This window comes from Oncorhynchus clarkii, chromosome 2, assembly GCF_045791955.1.
Source record: "Oncorhynchus clarkii lewisi isolate Uvic-CL-2024 chromosome 2, UVic_Ocla_1.0, whole genome shotgun sequence".
Classification (NCBI taxonomy): Eukaryota; Metazoa; Chordata; class Actinopteri; order Salmoniformes; family Salmonidae; genus Oncorhynchus; species Oncorhynchus clarkii.
In genome coordinates this window covers 14,193,080-14,215,404 of record NC_092148.1, presented here as the reverse complement: position 1 = coordinate 14,215,404, position 22,325 = coordinate 14,193,080, and the positions used below count along the sequence as shown (strand labels likewise).

Here is a 22,325-nt window from a genome sequence, read left to right as displayed (position 1 = left end):
TTTACACAAGATATTTATTTGTGAATGTATACAGTGGGGCAAAAAAGTATTTAGTCAGCCACCAATTGTGCAAGTTCTCCCACTTAAAAAGATGAGAGAGGCCTGTAATTTTCATCATAGGTACACTTCAACTATGCAGACAAAATGAGAAAAAAAATCCAGAAAATCACATTGTTGGATTTTTAATGAATTTATTTGCAAATTATGGTGGAAAATAAGTATTTGGTCACCTACAAACAAGCAATTTCTGGCTCTCACAGACCTGTAACTTCTTCTTTAAGAGGCTCCTCTGTCCTCCATTCGTTACCTGTATTAATGGCACCTGTTTGAACTTGTTATCAGTATAAAATACACCTGTCCACAACCTCAAACAGTCACACTCCAAACTCCACTATGGCCAAGACCAAAGAGCTGTCAAAGGACACCAGAAACAAAATTGTAGACCTGCACCAGGCTGGGAAGACTGAATCTGCAATAGGTAAGCAGCTTTGTTTGAAGAAATCAACTGTGGGAGCAATTATTAGGAAATAAAAGACATACAAGACCACTGATAATCTCCCTCGATCTGGGGCTCCACACAAGATCTCACCCCATGGGGTCAAAATGATTGCAAGAACGGTGAACAAAAATCCCAGAACCACACGGGGGGACCTAGTGAATGACCTGCAGAGAGCTGGGACCAAAGTAACAAAGCCTACCATCAGTAACACACTACGCCGCCAGGGACTCAAATCCTGCCGTGCCAGACGTGTCCCCCTGCTTAAGCCAGTACATGTCCAGGCCCGTCTGAAGTTTGCTAGAGAGCATTTGGATGATCCAGAAGAAGATTGGGAGAATGTCATATGGTCAGATGAAACCAAAATATAACTTTTTGGTAAAAACTCAACTCGTCGTGTTTGGAGGACAAAGAATGCTGAGTTGTATCCAAAGAACACCATACCTACTGTGAAGCATGGGGATGGAAACATCATGCTTTGGGGCTGTTTTTCTGCAAAGGGACCAGGACGACTGATCCGTGTAAAGGAAAGAATGAATGGGGCCATGTATCGTGAGATTTTGATTGAAAACCTCCTTCCATCAGCAAGGGCATTGAAGATGAAACGTGGCTGGGTCTTTCAGCATGACAATGATCCCAAACACACCGCCCGGGCAACGAAGGAGTGGCTTCGTAAGAAGCATTTCAAGGTCCTGGAGTGGCCTAGCCAGTCTCCAGATCTCAACCCAACAGAAAATCTTTGGAGGGAGTTGAAAGTCCGTGTTGCCCAGCAACAGCCCCAAAACATCACTGCTCTAGAGGAATGGGCCAAAATACCAGCAACAGTGTGTGAAAACCTTGTGAAGACTTACAGAAAACGTTTGACCTCTGTCATTGCCAACAAAGGGTATATAACAAAGTATTGAGATAAAGTTTTGTTATTGACCAAATACTTATTTTCCACCATAATTTGCAAATAAATTCATAAAAAATCCTACAATGTGATTTTCTGGATTTTTTTTCTCATTTTGTCTGTCATAGTTGAATTGTACCTATGATGAAAATTACAGGCCTCTCTCATCTTTTTAAGTGGGAGAACTTGCACAATTGGTGGCTGACTAAATACTTTTTTTGCCCCACTGTATCTGATTGTTCCTGAATTTCCCTTAGTGCCCGGGCATGAAAGGTAAAGTCCAGAAGGTTCTGACCTGGAAGTGGGGTGAACCTCCTTCCCCTACACCTGTGCCCCGCCCCCTGGACCTCCCAGCCGAGGCCCCAGACCCTGTCCCATTGGCCGGCCGACCAGAGAGGCAGTTCTTTGTCAAATGGTGCAACATGTCTTACTGGCACTGCTCCTGGGTTCAAGAGCTACAGGTAACACGCACAACCAGCAATATGCCACTGTAATATGCAGGATCATTTAGGGCTGTGGTGGCCATTACATTTTGTCAGACTGTTATTGTCATGCAAAAGTCTGCCGGTCTCTTGGTAATTGACCGTAAATTAATATAAACACATTAGGGGACAGAATGCGGTCGGACTATTACATAATTGGTATATATATTACTGTTACAGAATTTCCACATGGGCGAGGATATTGGAAATTTTATCAAAGCCTACTGGATGATTAACTAGGACAGAAGAATTCATAACTGACTTTTTTCAACATAACATAGGTACATCAGATGCCCTTATTGTATGGGACACTTTTAAATGTGCCTTTAGAGGCCATGCAATTTAGTACTCATCGATAAAACAAAAGCAATTTAGGTCAAAAGAGTACATATTAACAAAGGAAATTGAAGGACTAACAGTACAGATAGATAGCAATAAAAACTGTAACATAAAGGCTCAGAATAAGTTAGAGGAAAAACAAAAATAAATGGAGGAACTTATTCTAGAAAGATCCAGTGTAATATATTATAAAAATAAAGCAAACTGGATGGAATATGGGGAAAAATGCACCAAATTATTTTTAGTTTGTTTTTAATTTTTTTTGTTTTGAAAAATGTGTTACAAATGATGGAGTCACTCATGATTCACCGAAATCATGAGCTGGTGCACGACATCTAAGGAAGTCTCGAGCAATTGCTCGTTTCAGGTAGAGGTAGAGCATCTCATGATAAGCTGTAGACCACACTACCTACCGAGAGAGTTTTCATCTGTATTCTTCGTAGCTGTTTACATACCACCCCAGTCAGAGGCTGGCACTAAGACAGCATTGAATGAGCTGTATTCCGCCATAAGTAAACAAGAAAACGCTCACCCAGAGGCGGCGCTCCTAGTAGTCGGGGACTTTAATGCAGGGAAACTTAAATCCGTTTTTACCAAATTTCTATCAGCATGTTAAATGTGCAACCAGAGGAAAAATAACTCTGGAACACCTATACTCCACACACAGAGCCACATACAAGGCTCTCCCTTGCCCTCCATTTGGCAAATCTGACCATAATTCTATTCTCCTGATTCCTGCTTACAAGCAAAAATTAAAGCAGGAAGCACCAGTGACTGGATCAATAAAAAAGTGGTCAGATGAAGCAGATGCTAAGCTACAGGACTGTTTTGCTAGCACAGACTGGAATATGTTCCGGGATTCCTCCGATGGCATTGAGGAGTGTCTTTGGCTTCATCAATAAGTGTATCGATGATGTTGTCCCCACAGTGATTGTACGTACATACTCCAACCAGAAGCCATGGATTATAGGCAGCATCCGCACTGAGCTAAAGGCTAGAGCTGCCGCTTTCAAGGAGCTTATGAAGCTTATAAGAAATCCCACTATGCCCTCTGACGAACCATCAAACAGGCAAAGCATCAATACAGGACTAAGATCAAGTCGTACTACACCGGCTCTGAAGCTCGTCGGATGTGGCAGGGCCTGCAAACCATTACAGACTACAAAGGGAAGCACAGCCGAGAGCTGCCAAGTGACACGAGCCTACCAGACGAGCTAAAGTACTTCTATGCTCACTTCGAGGCAAATAACACTGAAACATGCATGAGAGCACCAGCTGTTCCGGAAGACTTGTGCGATCACCCTCTCCGCAGCCGATGTGAGTAAGACCTTTAAAAAGGTCAACATTCACAAGGCCGCAGGGCCATACGGATTACCAGGACGTGTACTGCGAGCATGCGCTGACCAACTGGCAAGTGTCTTCGCTGACATTTTCAACCTCTCCCTATCCGTGTTTGTAATACCAACATGTTTTAAGCAGATCACCATAGTGCCTGTTCCCAAGAACACTAAGGTAACCTGCCTAAATGACTACCAACCCGTAGCACTCACCTCTGTAGCCATTTAAGTGCTTTGAAATGCTGGTCATGGCTCACATCAACACCATCATCCCAGAAACTCTAGACCCACTCCAATTTGCATACCGCCCCAACAGCTCCACAGATGATGCAGTCTCTATTGCACTCCACACTGCCCGTTCCCACCTGGACAAAAGGTACACCTATGCGAGAATGCTATTCATTGACTACAGCTCAGCGTTCAACACCAAAGTACCCTCAAAGCTCATCAATAAGCTAAACCTACAAACCTATTCCCCCTCAGGAGACTGAAAAGATTTGGCATGGGTCCTCAGATCCTCAAAAGGTTCTACAGCTGCACCATCGAGAGCATCCTGACTGGTTGCATCACTGCCTGGTATGGCAACTGCTCAGCCTCCGACCGCAAGGCACTACAGAGGGTAGTGCGAACGTCCCAGTATATCACTGGGGCCAAGCTTCCTGCCATCCGGGACCTCTATACCAGACGGTGTCAGAGGAAGGCCCTAAAAATTGCCAAAGACCCCAGCCACTCCAGTCATAGACTGTTCTCTTTGCTCTCTGCTACCGACTGTTCTCTCTGCTACCCCTGCCCCTCTTTACACCACTGCTACTCTCTGTTGTTATCTATGCGTAGTCACTTTAATAACTCTACCTACATGTGCATACTACCTCAACTAACCGGTACCCCCGCACATTGAGTCTGTATCGGTACCCCTCTGTATATAGTCTCACTATTGTTATTTTACTGCTGCTCTTTAATTACGTATTACTTTTATCTCTTATTCTTATCTGTATTTTTTTTAAACTGCATTGTTGGTTAGGGGCTCGTAAGTAAGCATTTCACTGTAAGGTTGTATTCGGCGCACGTGACTAATACAATTTGATTTGATTTGAACTATATTTTGAAAGAGGAGTAATGTACTTTAAGAATATGTTTTCGTTTGTCTCCTCCATCTCCACTAACCGAAGCTAATTGTATGGATTTTTAGATTTTTAATAATCTAAATTAACATCTGTACAGAAAGACTCATGTGAAGGCCAAATTACAGAGGAGGAACTTCTTGATGCAATTAAAGCCTTTAAGTCCGTGAAAACTCCAGGGCTGGATGTTACACCAGTGGAAGTATACCAAACTTTTTTTGATATACTCAGAGGACCATTAGTTGCATGTTTTAACCACTCCTATATAAATGGTAGATTATCGGACACGCAACAAGAAGGTCTGATATCATAATTACTGAAACAGGATCCAAGTGGTATATATAAAGATCCAGTCCATTTAAAAAATGTAATTGAAGGCCTCTTACACTTCAGTGTTGTGATGCAAAAATTCTAGCTAAATGCCTGGTGCATAGAATTAAAAAGGTTTTGTCAGATGTTATTCATCCTAATCAGACAGTTTTTTTTACATGGACGATGCATTGGAGATAATATAAGACAAGTACTGGAAACAATAGAATACTATGAAATATCTGTGAAACAAGGCTTGGATTTCATCGCTGACTTTGAAAAGGCTTTTGATTAACAACGACTGCAGTTTATATATAGATGCCTGGAATATTTCAATTTTGGAGAATCTCTTGTAAAATATGTTAAAGTTATGTATCGTAACCCTAGGTGTAAAATAGTAAATAATGGCTACATCTCAGAAGGTTTTAAACTGTCAAGAGGAGTAAAACAAGGTTGTCCTCTCAAGGGGTGAGTGTAGCTGGTGCATGGAAGTCAGGCGCAGGAGAGCAGAGATGAGTGGAAAAAGCACTTTACTAAGGCAATCATTTGCACAGAACGCATCCGCGTCACAAAACAAATGCCCAACGAACAAGAGAGGCATCACAAAGTACAAAAACCCAAGTACAAAGTACCGGCTGCCACAAAGCACAGGTAATAAAACAAAACCCAGTGCAAACCAACCGGAAGCGTGCCAACCTTGACAATAAACAATTTCACACGCAGACATGGGGGGAACAGAGGGTTAAATACATGACAAGTAATGAGGGAAATGTAAACCAGGTGTGTGGGAAAACAAGACAAAACAAATGGACATTTTTATTTATTTTATTTAACCTTTATTTAACCAGGAAGGGCAAATTGAGATTAAAATATATTTTTCAAGAGCGCCCTGGCCAAGATCGGCAGCACCAAGTCATTATAAAAAAATTATAGACAGACAACATGAAAAACTACAAGTAATCTAGTAAAAACCATTGAATTCACAAGAGTATAAAACAGCAATTAAAAACATTGACAGGTCAGGGAATCAGCCTCAAAATCCTTTATCAGTGATTTAAAAACACCAATAGGGACAAGTTCTTCCAGTTTTAAAGTATTTTGTAAGGTGTTCCAAGACGATGGCGCAGAGTACATAAAAGCCCTTTTTACCAACTTCAGTTTGGACATTTGGAACAGTTAGCAGGATAAAGTCCAGCGAACGAAGAGAGTACCCACCACATTTCTGAACAATAAAAATGCACAAATAAAAATGTAGTAAACCCAAAATGGCTTTGTAAATAAAAGTATACCAGTGACTGAGCCTACGAGTGACTAGAGAAGGCCAGCCAACCCTGGTATATAAAGTGCAGTGGTGTGTAAGGGTTTTGCAGTTTAAAATACGTCTCAATGCTCCATGGTAAAGGGTGTCAGTTGATCTCAAACACTGAGCAGAAGCATTCATATATAAAATATCCCCATAGTCTAGTAAAGGCAGAAATGTAGCTGATACTAGCCTCCTTCTGGCTTCAAAAGAAAAACAGGCCTTATTCCTAAAATAAAATCCCAATTTCAGCTTCAACTTTTTGTAAGTTGTTGAATATGCAATTTAAAAGAGAGGCCGTCATCAATTAAAATTCCAAGATATTTATACAAGGTTACAACCTCAATCTCCTTGCCCTGACAGGTAGTAATAGGTGAAAGGTTCAGAGGTCTATTTCTTCCTTTAGAAAACACCATTAGTTTAGTTTTGTCAGTATTGAGGATAAGCTTCAATTGACACAAGGTATGTTGAACAGTATAAAAAGCAGTTTGCATGTTCTGGAAAGCTTTTGTAAGAGACGAGGCACAACAGTAAATAACAGTATCATCAGCATAAAAATGAAGTTATGCATTTTGGACATTTTGTTTAAATCATTTATATAAATAGTGAATAAGAGAGGACCAAGTACAGAGCCTTGGGGCACACCATTCAAGACAGACAATTGAACAGACATAAGCCCATCAAATTGAGTGCATTGAGTTCTATCAGACAGATAGTTAGCAAACCATGCAACTGCATGCTCCGAAAGACTTACACTCAACAATCTTTGCCTTAGTATAGCATGATCAACTGTATCAAAAGCCTTAGAGAGATCAATAAAAAGTGAGACACAGTGCTGTTTTTTGTCAATGGCTTCAGTGATATCATTTAAAACCTTCATGGCTGCTGTAAATGTGCTATGCTTCTTCCTGAAGCCCGATTGGTACATTGATCAAATAGAGTTAGTAAATAAAAACTCTTTTAGCTGTTCACTTACAAGGGTTTCAAGTATTTTCACCAGGGGCGACAGCTTTGAGATTGCCCTATAATTATTTAAAAGAGTTGGATCTCCGCCTTTTAAAAGTGGTTGGACAAATGCTGATTTCCAGATCTTTGGAATTTCATTACATTCCAGGGTTAGATTGAACAGATATGTAAGTGGTTCAGCTATGAAATCAGCTGCCAGATTTAAAAAGCAGGGATCCAAAAGATCAGGATCTGCAGGCTTTGTCTGATCTATGGACTTCAGGACTTTATGTACCACCTGCACTGAGAATGGCAAAAAGCTAAAAGTTTGACCAGCTCTCACTGGTTCATCCACACAGGGTTGTACAGAGACGGAGGACACTGAATCAAACAGCCTACCAGATGATACAAAGTGCTCATTGAAACAATTCAGCATTTCAGTTGTCATATACAGCAACAGAGTCCTTCAATACACATGACGGTAATTCATTAACATTACTGTTACCAGACATAGACTTAATAGCCTTCCAAAACTTTCTAGGGTCATTCAGGTTATCAGTGGTAACAGACATAAAATATTCAGACTTGTCCTTCCTGAGAAGAAAAGAACACTTGTTTCGTAACTGCCTAAAAATAAGCCAGTCAGCATCAGAACATGATTTCCTTGCTTTAGCCCAGGCTAGATTACGGTCGTGAATAATACAAGACAGCTCAGAAGAAAACCATGGATTATCCCGCCCTTTAACCCTGAACCTGCGGAATGGGTTTGTTTGTTTACTATTTGGGAAAAACCACCATGAAAGAATTTCCAGGCAGTTTCCACATCAGGGATAAGCTCAATCTTGCTCCAGTCAAAATAAAACAAATCATGAAAGAAAGCCTGCTCATTAAAACACTTCAAATTTCTCTTACGAATAAAAAGTGGTTTGTCTTTGGAACCTTAGTATTTCTAACAGCAACAACAGCACAATGGTCACTTAAATCCTTACAAAAAACACCAACCGCAGAATATTTATGTGGAACATTTGTCAATATCAAATAAATCAGGGTAGATTTATCTGGGCATTTAAGATTTGGGTGAGTTAATCAACTGGGTAAGATTCATAGAATTACAAAACATTTTTAAATCATCAGACACCGGCTTTAACCAACACCAGTTGAGATCACCTATCAAGATCATTTCACTGTAAAGAAGCTTAGACATAAGGTGCGTCAAAGAAGAAAATGCATCACCGAGAGCAGAGGGGGGTCTATAACAGCCAATCACAGTTATAGAGAGACCCTTTGAAACCTCAATATTCAAAGCAAGAAATTCCAACTGTTTACAAATAGTTTCAGACTTTGCCACACTTAAAGGGAATTTAGATTTTACATATATAGCCATAGCCACACCCCCACCTTTCTTAACCCGATCAGTGCGATAAACATTGTAACCACTTATACAAATATCCTTATCAAAAACAGACTTGCTGAGCCAGGGTTCAGAAAACACAATTACATCAGCATCAGTTGATTTAGCCCAAATCCTAACCCCATCCATGTTTGACAACAGGCTGCGTACATTTAAATGAAAAATACCAAAACCAGATCTTGATTTAAAATCAGAGGGGGTTTGGAGACATTGCATATCAGGGCCAGGGTTAGGTTGCCCGTTACCTGATATCAACAAAAGAAGAATAACTAGGCACCTCTGTTTAAAAACCTTGCACGGCTTCTATTTTTTAAGAGACCTACTGCAAGCGAATTCTTCAAGTGAGTTTCCAGACAATATAAAACAGTCATTTAAAACCATTAGACTTTGGTAGTGACACATTCGTACTGTTCACATCATGCCACAAATACATCGGCACACCCAGCGACAATGTTTGTTTTCTCCAGAGTTCAGTAAAGTCAATACCACGAAAACTGTCATTTTCTCGGACAATGTTTTAAATTTTTAATTAGAGGCCAACGAAGGTAAGGGGAGAGAGAGACAGCGTGTATGTATGAGTCTGAATGTGAGTGTTTGCGCGTGTAAGTAGATTGGGTGTTGAGGTCGATAGAGAGAACGTTGAGATTGTTGAGCTGCCACTGACAGCCAGGCGAAGAACAAAAAGGAGCAGCTTGGACAAGACACTCCGCAGACGAAGGAGGAACTCAGGCCAGACAGGCGAATGGCAAACAGGAGCAGCTTGGACAAGACACTCCACAGACAAAGGAGGAACTCAGGCCAGCCAGAGATAGGATTACTTTGGTAAACTTCAAGTAATGAAGTGCCGAGTTGAGGAGGACCCGTGATCTTTACACCAGCAAAAATAAAATAGTTTGCACTACACAACAACGAAGTTACGCAACCATAAATAAATAGGTTATTAGTAGGTTAAAATGTACTGGAGGCTCGGCAATGGCTAGAAGACCGGTGACGTCGAACACCGCCCGAACAAGGAGAGGAACCGACTTCGGAGGAAGTCCACTATCGGCATATCTATTTATTATTGCCATAGAAAAGTTAGCTGTTAAAATTAGATCCAACAGTAATATTAAGGGATTAGAAATCCGTGGCTTAAAAACAAAGGTGTCATTGTACGCTGATGATTCATGTTTTCTTTTACATCCACAATTAGAATCTCTCCACAGCCTCATAAAGGATCTAGATACTTTTCCTAACCTCTCTGGATTAAACCAAATTATGATAATAATTTACATATTGGATCACAAAAAAATTTAACTTTTACATTACCGTGTAGTTTACCAATAAAGTGGTCTGATAGGGGTGTGGACATACTCGGTATACATATCCCGAAAGAAAGAAATGATCTCTCTCCAATACATTTTTATTGAAAGTTAGCAAAAATAGATATGAGATTGCTACCATGGAAAGGAAAATACCTGTCTATTTGTGGAAAAATCACCCTGATTAACTTTTTAGTCATATCATATTTACCTATTTGCTTATGGTTTTGCCTACACCTAGTGACCTGCTTTTTAAATTATATGAAAAAAAAATATTACATTTTATTTGGAATTGCAAGCCAGACAAAATTCAAATTGATTATTGATATAATGAATTTGAGTTCAGAGGTCAGAAATGATTAAATATTAAAGCATTAGACCTCTCACTAAAGGCATCAGTCATACAAAAGTTATATTAAAATCCGAAATGGTTCTCTAGTAAATTAGTAAGAATGTCTCACCCAATGTTCAAGAATGGCCTTTTTTCCCTTTATTCAGATTACAACTGCTTACTTTCGGTTATTTGAAAACGAAATCATCTCCAAAATATTTTTATTTTTTAAACAAGCCTTAGAAAGTTGGTTGCAATTTCAGTTTAATCCACCTGAAAAGACAGAACAAATAATACGACAAATATTGTGGGTGAACTCAAATATACTAATTGATTAAAAAAACTTTTTTTTATAATCTTTGTAAATTATATCATAAATAGGACTGGTGGAGTTGTTACACATGCAGCTAACACAGACAACATGCTTAGCACTTTGAAGATGTAAAATATTTTTTATTGTGAAACAAACATAAGACAAAAAAACAGAAAACTTGAGCATGCATAACTATTCACCCCCCTAAAGTCAATACTTTGTAGAGCCACCTTTTGCAGCAATTATAGCTGCAAGTCTCTTGGGGTATGTCTCTATAAGCTTGGCACATCTAGCCACTGGGATCTTTGCCCATTCTTCAAGGTAAAACTGCTCCAGCTCCTTCAAGTTGGATGGGTTCCGCTGGTGTAGAGCAATCTTTAAGTCATACCACAGATTCTCAGTTGGATGGAGGTCTGGGCTTTGATTAGAGCATTACAAGAAATGTAAATGTTTCCCCTTAAACCACTCAAGTGTTGTTTTAGCAGTATGCTTCGGCTCATTGTCCTTCTGGAAGGTCCTGCTCCGTCGCAGTCTCAAATCTCTGGAAGACTAAAACAGGTTTCACTCAAGAATTTCCCTGTATTTAGCACCATCCATTTTTCAACTCTTACCAGTTTCCCAGTCCCTGCCAATGAAAAACATCCCCACAGAATGATGCTGCCACCACCATGCTTCACTGTGGGGATGGTGTTCTCGGGGTGATGAGAGGTGTTGGGTTTGCGCCAGACATAGTGTTTTCCTTGAATGCCAAAAAGCTACATACAGTGCCTTGCGAAAGTATTTGGCCCCCTTGAACTTTGCGACCTTTTGCCACATTTCAGGCTTCAAACATAAAGATATAAAACTGTATTTTTTTGTGAAGAATCAACAACAAGTGGGACACAATCATGAAGTGGAACGACATTTATTGGATATTTCAAACTTTTTTAACAAATCAAAAACTGAAAAATTGGGCGTGCAAAATTATTCAGCCCCCATAAGTTAATACTTTGTAGCGCCACCTTTTGCTGCGATTACAGCTGTAAGTCGCTTGGGGTATGTCTCTATCAGTTTTGCACATCGAGAGACTGAATTTTTTTCCCATTCCTCCTTGCAAAACAGCTCGAGCTCAGTGAGGTTGGATGGAGAGCATTTGTGAACAGCAGTTTTCAGTTCTTTCCACAGATTCTCGATTGGATTCAGGTCTGGACTTTGACTTGGCCATTCTAACACCTGGATATGTTTATTTTTGAACCATTCCATTGTAGATTTTGCTTTATGTTTTGGATCATTGTCTTGTTGGAAGACAAATCTCCGTCCCAGTCTCAGGTCTTTTGCAGACTCCATCAGGTTTTCTTCCAGAATGGTCCTGTATTTGGCTCCATCCATCTTCCCATCAATTTTAACCATCTTCCCTGTCCCTGCTGAAGAAAAGCAGGCCCAAACCATGATGCTGCCACCACCATGTTTGACAGTGGGGATGGTGTGTTCAGCTGTGCTGCTTTTACGCCAAACATAACGTCTTGCATTGTTGCCAAAAAGTTCAATTTTGGTTTCATCTGACCAGAGCACCTTCTTCCACATGTTTGGTGTGTCTCCCAGGTGGCTTGTGGCAAACTTTAAACTACACTTTTTATGGATATCTTTAAGAAATGGCTTTCTTCTTGCCACTCTTCCATAAAGGCCAGATTTGTGCAATATATGACTGATTGTTGTCCTATGGACAGAGTCTCCCACCTCAGCTGTAGATCTCTGCAGTTCATCCAGAGTGATCATGGGCCTCTTGGCTGCATCTCTGATCAGTCTTCTCCTTGTATGAGCTGAAAGTTTAGAGGGACGGCCAGGTCTTGGTAGATTTGCAGTGGTCTGATACTCCTTCCATTTCAATATTATCGCTTGCACAGTGCTCCTTAGGATGTTTAAAGCTTGGGAAATCTTTTTGTATCCAAATCCGGCTTTAAACTTCTTCACAACAGTATCTCGGACCTGCCTGGTGTGTTCCTTGTTCTTCATGATGCTCTCTGCGCTTTTAACGGACCTCTGAGACTATCACAGTGCAGGTGCATTTATACGGAGACTTGATTACACACAGGTGGATTGTATTTATCATCATTAGTCATTTAGGTCAACATTGGATCATTCAGAGATCCTCACTGAACTTCTGGAGAGAGTTTGCTGCACTGAAAGTAAAGGGGCTGAATAATTTTGCACGCCCAATTTTTCAGGTTTTGATTTGTTAAAAAAGTTTGAAATATCCAATAAATGTCGTTCCACTTCATGATTGTGTCCCACTTGTTGTTGATTCTTCACAAAAAAATACAGTTTTATATCTTTATGTTTGAAGCCTGAAATGTGGCAAAAGGTCGTAAAGTTCAAGGGGGCCGAATACTTTCGCAAGGCACTGTACATATGAGATGAGTAATGTAAGATATGTTAACATTATTAAAGTGGCATTGTTTAAATTGACTAGTGATCCATTTATTAAAGTGGCCCGTGATTTGAGTCTCTATGTACGCAGCAGCCTCTCTGAGTTAGTGATTGCTGTTTAGCAGTCTGATGGCCTTGAGATAGAAGCTGTTTTTCAGTCTCTCGGTCCCAGCATTGATGCACCTGTACTGACCTCGCCTTCTGGATGGTAGCGGGGTGAACAGGCAATAGCTCGGATGGTTGTTGTCCTTGATGATCTTTTTGGCCTTCCTGTGACTTTGGGTGTTGTAGGTGTCTTGGAGTGCATGTAGTTTGCCCCCGGTGATGCGTTGAGCAGACTTCATCACCCTCTGGAGAGCCTTACGGTTGTAGGCGGTGCAGTTGCCGTACCAAGCGGTGATACGGACCGACAGGATGCTCTCGATTGTGCATCTGTAAAAGTTTGTGAGGGTTTTAGGTGACAAGACAAATTTCTTCAGCCTCCTGAGGTTGAAGTGACTCAGGGAGTACAGGAGGGGGCTGAGCATGCACCCTTGTGGGGCCCCAGTGTTGAGGGTCAGCGAAGTGGAGATGTTGTTTCCTACCTTCACCACCTGGGGGCGGCCAATCAGAGAGTCCAGGACCCAATTGCACAGGTCGGGGTTGGGACCCAGGGCCTGGTGTTGAATGCTGAGCTATAGTCAATGAACAGCATTCTTACATAGGTATTTCTCTTGTCCAGATGGGATAGGGCAGTGTGCAGTGTGATGGCGGTTGCATCGTCTGTGGACCTGTTGGGGCAGTATGCAAAATGAAATGGGTCTAGGGTGGCAGGTAAGGTGGAGGTGATATGATCCTTGACTAGTCTCTCAAAGCACATAGTCATTCAGTTAAGTTGTCTTTGCCTTCTTGGGTACAGGAACAATGGTGGCCATCTTGAAGCATGTGGGGACAGCAGACTGGGATAGGGAGAGATTGAATATGTCCGTAAACACACCAGCCAGCTGGTTTGCGCATGCTCTGAGGAGGCGGCTAGGGATGCCATCTGGGCCAGCAGCCTTGCGAGGGTTAACACTTTTAAATGTCTTACTAATGTCGGCCACGAATAAGGAGAGGGTGGCACTGTATTATCCTCAAAGCGGGCAAAGAAGGTGTTTAGTTTGTCTGGAAGCGAGATGTCGGTGTTCGTGACGTGTCTGGTTTTCTTTTTGTAGCCCGTGATTTCCTGTAGACCCTGCCACATACGTCTCATGTCTGAGCCATTGAATTGCAACTTCACTTTGTCCCTATACCGACATTTCGCTTGTTTGATTGCCTTGCAGAGGGAACAACTACACTGTTTGTATTCGGCCATATTCTCAGTCCTCTTTCCATGGTTAAATGCGGTGGTTCGCTCTTAAAGTTTTGCGCGAATGCCGCCATCCATCCACGGTTCTGGTTAGGGTAGGTTTTAATAGTCACAGTGGGTACAACCTCTCCAATGCACTTCCTCATAAACTCACTCACAGAGTCAGTATATATATCGATGTTAATCTTTGAGTCTGCCCGGATCATTTCCCAGTCCGAGTGATCAAAATAATCTTGAAGCGTGGATTCCGATTGGTCAGACCAGTGTTGAATGGCTTTAGTTACGGGTACATCCTGTTTGAGTTTCTGCCTATAAGACGGTCGGAACAAGATGAAGTCGTGGTCGGATTTGCCCGAAGGGAGGGCGAGGAGGGCCTTGTATGCATCGCGGAAGTTAGAGTAGCAGTGATCGAGTGTATTGCCCGCGCAAGTGCTCCAATCAATATGCTGATATAATTTAGGTAGCCTTGTTCTCAAATTTGCTTTGTTAAAAACTCCAGATACAATAAATGCAGCCTCGGGATATATGGTTTCCAGTTTACATAGAGTCCAGTAAAGTTCCGGCGTGGTGTCTGCTTGAGGGGGTATATACACAGCTGTGATGATAACTGACGAGAATTCTCTTGGGAGATATTATGGCCGGCATTTGATTCTAAGGAATTCTAGGTTGGTGAGCAGAAGGACTTGAGTTCCTGTATGTTATTATGATTACACCATGAGTCGTTAATCCTGAAGCATACACCCCCGCCCTTCTTCTTCCCAGAGAGGTGTATATCTCTGTCGGCGCGACGCATGAAGAAGCCCGGTGGCTGAACCAGCTCCGACAACGTATCCCGAGATAGCCATGTTTCCGTGAAACAGAGAATGATACAATCTCTGATGTCTCTCTGGAAGGCAACCATTGCTTTAATTTCGTCTACCTTGTTGTCAAGAGACTGGACATTGGCAAGTAGTATACTCGGAAGCAGTGGGTGGTGTGCACGCCTACGGAGCCTGACCAGGGGGCCGCTCCGTCTGCCTCTTCTGCGTCGACGTTGTTTTTGGTCGGCGTCTAGGATTAGATCTACTGTCCTGGGTGGTGGTCCGAACAGAGGATCCACTTCGGGAAAGTCATATTCCTGGTCGTAATGATGGTAAGTTAGCGTCGCTCTTATATCTAATAGTTCTTCCCAACTGTATGTAATAACACTTAAGATTTTTCTGGGCTAACAATGTAAGAAATAATACATAAAAAACTAGATACTGCATAGTTTCCTAAGGACTCGAAACGAGGCAACCATCTCTGTCAGCACCATCTTCATGAAACGATACAAAATAACAAACATGAGAAGCGTACTGAACATGAGAGAAAACAATACCACCTAATGACTGATGACAACTGAGGGCTAAATAAAGGGGGCGAAATCTAGGGGAAAATGATGGCCACGTGTGTGTAATGATGAGGAACAGGTGTGCGTAATATAGTAGCCAGTACCGGTGGTTAGTAGAACGGTGATGTCGCGCGCTGGAGGGAGGGAGCTGAAGTAGGTGTGACAATATGTTTATAAGTGCCGTGCCATTATTTTATTTTACATGATTTTATAGTAAGAAGGATATAATTGAAATTAGCTGAATAAAATAGAAAGGAGATTTTTCCCATTTATGGAGCATATGAAGTGGCTATGTTGAGCGAAAAAGTGATCACTTGAAACAATAACTCTCAAATATGCTAGATTTGAGAGTTATTTGGCAACTTTAGTTGTGAGTGATACAAACCATAGAATGTCTCAGAAATCAGGCTGCTTTGGTTTTATAGCGGAACGTGCTTAATATGAGCAGCTGAGACAGAAATATAAGAGTGTTGGGTCAGTAACCGAAAGGTTGCTGGATCAAATCCTGAGCTGACAAGGTAAAAATCTGTCGTTGGGCCCCTGAACAAGGCAGTTAACCCACTGTTCCCCAGTAGGCTGTCATTGTAAATAATAATTTGTTCTTAACTGACTTGCCTAGTTAAATAAAGGTTAAATAAAATATAGATTTTTAAAAATAATAATAATAATGCAGTCCACACTCAAAGGCAATTACTCACATTTGTTAGGCTAGAGCCATGAGTACCAGACATCTTAAATCAGTTTTGTTTTATGTTTTTCTGCCATGTGTAATATACGTTAGGCTATGTATTGTAAAGACACAACACATGTTTTTTTCTCTTGGGCCAGGGTAGCCTAGTGGTTAGAGCATTGGACTAGTAACCGGAAGGTTGCAAGTTCAAACCCCCGAGCTGACAAGGTACAAATCTGTCATTCTGCCCCTGAACAGGCAGTTAACCCATTGTTCCTAGGCCGTCATTGAAAATAAGAATTTGTTCTTAACTGACTTGCCCAGTTAAATAAGGTAAAATAAAAAAATGTCAATTTTTTCATGTTAGGCTTTGAAACAACATCCACAACAACCATGTTTTATACTGTTTCAACCTGCTGTTAAACTTGTTTCTTCAAATCATCACAGTGAGGTGTGTTTTAAAGGTATGATAGGCCTTCTGTTTTGATGATAAGTGTTTAATGTGATTTCCCATTGCATTTGCTTTGATGTCAGAGTGGTTAGAGGGACAATAGAGCCCTGAGTACCAGACCATTAGGACCTAATTGAGGGACAATAGGGCCCTGAGTACCAGGCCATTAGGAACTGATGGAGAGACAATAGAGCCCTGAGTACCAGGCTGTTAGGACCTGATGGAGGGACAATAGAGCACCGAGTACCAGGCCATTAGGAACTGATGGAGAGACAATAGAGCCCTGAGTATGAGGCCGTTAGGACCTGATGGAGGAACAATAGAGCCCTGAATACCCGGCCATAAGGACCTGATGGAGGGACAATAGAGCCCAGAGTACCAGGCCATTAGGAACTGATGGAGGGACAATAGAGCCCTGAGTACCAGACCATTAGGACCTGATGGTAGTTGGGTAGTAAGTTGGGTACTACCAAAGCATGTTCAGAGTGCATAAAAGGAGTACATGGAATTTTACTGCCGTCATGACTGCTGGTGTGGCGGTAATACGGCCACCGCAACAGCCCTAGGCTCAATGTCTTCATCCTTATGTACTAAATAGAGAGTAGACTCATCTTTTTACCCTCTTCACTCTTTTCCCTCCCTCCCTCCCTCCCTCCCTCCCTCCCCCCAGTTGGAGCTGAACTGCCAGGTGATGTTCCGTAACTACCAGAGGAAGACAGACATGGACGAGCCCCCGCTGGTGGACTTCGGAGGGGAGGGGGACGATGACAAGAGCACTAAGAGGAAGAACAAGGACCCCCTGTATGTTCACATGGAGGAGGAGTTCTACCGTTACGGAGTCAAGATGGAGTGGCTCATGATCCACCGCATCCTCAACCACAGGTAGCGCACACACAGGCACCTGAGATACACACGCTAACACACACACACCTGGGATACACACGCTAACACACACACACACCTGGGATACACACGCTAACACACACACACACCTGGGATACACACGCTAACACACACACACACCTGGGATACACACGCTAACACACACACACCTGGGATACACACGCTAACACACACACACACCTGGGATACACACGCTAACACACACACACACCTGAGATACACACACTAACACACACACACACCTGGGATACACACGCTAACACACACACCTGGGGTACACACGCTAACACACACACAACTAGGGTACACACGCTAATACACACACACCTGGGGTACACATGCTAACACACTCACAAACCTGGGGTACACACACTAACACACACACACCTGGGATACACACGCTAACACACACACACCTGGGATACACACGCTAACACACACACACACCTGGGATACACACGCTAACACACACACACACCTGGGATACACACGCTAACACACACACACACCTGGGATACACACGCTAACACACACACACCTGGGATACACACGCTAACACACACACACACCTGAGATACACACACTAACACACACACACCTGGGATACACACGCTAACACACACACCTGGGGTACACACGCTAACACACACACACCTGGGGTACACACGCTAATACACACACACCTGGGGTACACATGCTAACACACACACACACCTGGGGTACACACACTAACACACACACACCTGGGATACACACGCTAACACACACACACCTGGGATATACACGCTAACACACACACACACACCTGGGATACACACGCTAACACACACACACACCTGGGATATACACGCTAACACACACACACCTGGGATACACACGCTAACACACACACACACACCTGGGATACACACGCTAACACACACACACACCTGAGACACACACGCTAACACACACACACCTGGGATACACACGCTAACACACACACCTGGGGTACACACGCTAACACACACACAACTGGGGTACACAAGCTAATACACACACACGCACACACACCTGGGATACACACGCTAACACACACACACCTGGGATACACACGCTAACACACACACACACCTGGGGTACACACACTAACACACACACCTGGGATAAACACGCTAGCACACACACACACCTGGGATTCACACGCTAACACACACACCTGGGATAAACACGCTAGCACACACACACACACACCTGGGATTCACACGCTAACACACACACCTGGGATAAACACGCTAGCACACACACACACACACCTGGGATAAACACGCTAGCACAACACAGCATAGGTAACATACTACCTCCTAGAGGTAAACGCACACCTTCTTAGGCGAGGTGCTGGCTAGCGGAGTAGAAAACGTGAAAATAAAAGAGAGCCGCACACTCTAGGAGCTCAGATGCAAAAATGTAATTACCAACGTTTCGACAGCCAAGCTGTCTTCATCAGGGTATAATCACAAACACTGCGGGATGACTTGTTTATATAGTGTCAAAAGACACAGGTGTCTGTAATCATGGCCAAGAGTGGCCTAATATCATTGGTTAATTATCAAATATTAAAATGGCATACAAACAACAGCATACAAACAACAAATGGATAGCATACGATCATAAATGAATTTGTCTACACAAGCTTACAAACAATTACAATGTCACAAGAATGGCTTTAGATCAAAGTCTACGTTGAGACCGAAGGCAGCAAGGGTCTTTAAGTTAAAGATCCAGGCAGCCTCTCGTTTTAACAATAAATTATCAAGGTCACCCCCTCCCCCAGGGAGGGTGACATGTTCGATGCCAATATAACGCAGAGACAAATTGAGTGGTCTAACGCAGAGACGAAAACATACTACCTCCTAACACAGGCATGTCATAGTCAGTTCTGTAAAGGAAAAGGCTGTTTATTTGTTGTAAAAATGGCAATAATTTGTTTAACACCTCTGTATCCTATTAGTATCAATACAGATGTAAACCATAATATCATCATTCTCCTTCCTCTCTCCTCCTCTCTCCAGTGTGGATAAGAGGAACAACGTGCACTACTTGATCAAGTGGAGGGATCTGGCCTACGACCAGGCCTCCTGGGAGAGTGAGGAGATGGACATCCCAGAGTACGACCAATACAAGCAGACCTACTGGAACCACAGGTACACAGAAACACGCACGCACACACTCAACAATACATGCACAAAAAACTCAGATAACTATAGCAACCTATAGTAACCTATAGCAACCTATAGTAAGTAACCTGAAGCAATAATCTAATCCTCTTCACGTCTTCCATCTTTCTCTACCTACCCCCTCTTCCATCTCTCTCTCTCTCACTCTCTCTCTCTCTCTCTCTCTCTCTCTCAGAGAGTTGATGTTGGGAGATGAGGGCAGGCCTGGTAAGAAGCTGAAGAAGATAGCTAAAGTGAAGAAGAGTGAGAAACCCCCTGCTAACCCTGTGGTGGATGTAAGTACTGGTACTTCCTTGTTCTTTTTCATGTGAATCTTCCAAATCTTCCATTCACATTGATTCATGATTCTGCTCTGTAATGTAAATGAAGATTTCCACTTCCCCTCCAGCCCACCATCAAGTTTGACCATCAGCCAGACTACCTGGACACTACAGGGGGAACGCTGCACCCCTACCAGCTGGAGGGTCTCAACTGGCTGCGTTTCTCCTGGGCTCAGGCCACTGACACTATACTGGCTGATGAGATGGGTCTAGGCAAGACTGTCCAGACCGCTGTCTTCCTCTACTCACTCTACAAAGAGGTGTGTTGGTAGGGTCTGTATTGGGGTCTGTGTGCTGGATAGGCAAAAGAATGTGGTCATCTGATTCCACAGCGATGTGTTTCAGAGTGTGTGTGAGAGAGAGAGAGCAATATCCTGTGTGTATGTAAGTTTGTGTCTCTCGTCCAGTCTGCCTTCCCTTGTCAATAATTTCAGTGGGGGTACTGCCAAACCCTGGGCAAACAATAAAACCGCCCATTAAAGGGATCTAGTCCAAAAAGAGGGACTCTGTCCTAAAGGCAGGCTGGGACAAATACAAGCAAAGTCCACCTAGTCTTATCAGAAGGCTAGGTTGAGTTATTACCCTACTGCTAAATACCTAGCAACGTGAATGATCAGTCCAATGTTAGGGGATAAGGGCAGAGCATCTAAATCAGACTTAGGCACTTCTCTTTTCTGATTCACCTGAAGTGTTTTACTCACTCACCTATTAACCCCTGACCTTCCACCTCTCCAGGGTCATTCAAAGGGCCCGTTCCTGGTGAGCGCCCCCCTGTCCACCATCATTAACTGGGAGAGAGAGTTTGAGTTGTGGGCCCCGGACATGTACGTGGTGACCTACGTAGGAGACAAGGACAGCAGAGCTGTCATCAGAGAAAACGAGTTCTCCTTCGAGGGCAATGCCATCCGGGGGGGCAAGAAGGCCTCTAAGATGAGGGTGAGAGACGAGTGGGATGGGAGGATGGGGAGACTGATAAGGTGCTGTCATGGTTGTTATTGTTGTTCATTGTATCTTTATTGTTACCTCCTAATCCTCTGCCCCCTCCCTCTCACTCTGTCCCCCTGCAGAAAGACTCATCGGTGAAGTTCCATGTCCTGCTGACGTCCTATGAGCTGATCACTATAGACCAGGCTGTGCTGGGCTCCATAGACTGGGCCTGTCTGGTGGTGGATGAGGCACACAGGCTGAAGAACAACCAGTCAAAGGTCAGACACACACCAGTACAATAACCATTATAGTCATAACCAGTACCATGACCATTATAGTCAATAACCAGTACCATAACCATTAGAGACATAACCAGTACCATAACCATCATAGCCATAACCAGTACCATAACCATTATATTCATAACCAGTACCATGACCATTATAGACATAACCAGTACCATAACCAGTACCATGACCATTATAGTCATAACCAGTACCATGACCATTATAGTCATAACCAGTACCATAACCATTATAGTCATAACCAGTACCATGACCATTATATTCATAACCAGTACCATGACCATTATAGACATAACCAGTACCATAACCATTATAGACATAACCATTATAGTCTTAACCAGTACCATAACCATTATATTCATAACCAGTACCATGACCATTATAGACATAACCATTATAGTCTTAACCAGTACCATGACCATTATAGACATAACCATTATAGTCTTAACCAGTACCATGACCATTATAGACATAACCATTATAGTCTTAACCAGTACCATGACCATTATAGTCATAACCAGTACCATGACCATTATAGTCATAACCAGTACCATAACCATTATAGTCATAACCAGTACCATGACCATTATATTCATAACCAGTACCATGACCATTATAGACATAACCAGTACCATAACCATTATAGACATAACCATTATAGTCTTAACCAGTACCATAACCATTATATTCATAACCAGTACCATGACCATTATAGACATAACCATTATAGTCTTAACCAGTACCATGACCATTATAGACATAACCATTATAGTCTTAACCAGTACCATGACCATTATAGACATAACCATTATAGTCTTAACCAGTACCATGACCATTATAGACATAACCAGTAC

The 22,325-nt window shown here is 42.5% G+C and overlaps 1 protein-coding gene across 3 annotated transcripts in view; it reads left to right on the top strand.

The window, feature by feature from the left end:
* Positions 1 to 22,325, top strand: part of LOC139422318 (chromodomain-helicase-DNA-binding protein 4-like) — a 61,762-nt gene that overhangs the window by 5,320 nt on the left and 34,117 nt on the right. For all 3 annotated transcript variants that reach the window (XM_071173522.1, XM_071173514.1, XM_071173528.1), the window contains exons 12-18: positions 1,646 to 1,849; positions 17,471 to 17,682; positions 19,755 to 19,886; positions 20,095 to 20,194; positions 20,308 to 20,499; positions 20,975 to 21,175; positions 21,307 to 21,444. In XM_071173522.1, the coding sequence (XP_071029623.1) occupies positions 1,646 to 1,849; positions 17,471 to 17,682; positions 19,755 to 19,886; positions 20,095 to 20,194; positions 20,308 to 20,499; positions 20,975 to 21,175; positions 21,307 to 21,444 (1,179 nt within the window). The remainder of the gene's footprint in view (positions 1 to 1,645; positions 1,850 to 17,470; positions 17,683 to 19,754; positions 19,887 to 20,094; positions 20,195 to 20,307; positions 20,500 to 20,974; positions 21,176 to 21,306; positions 21,445 to 22,325) is intronic.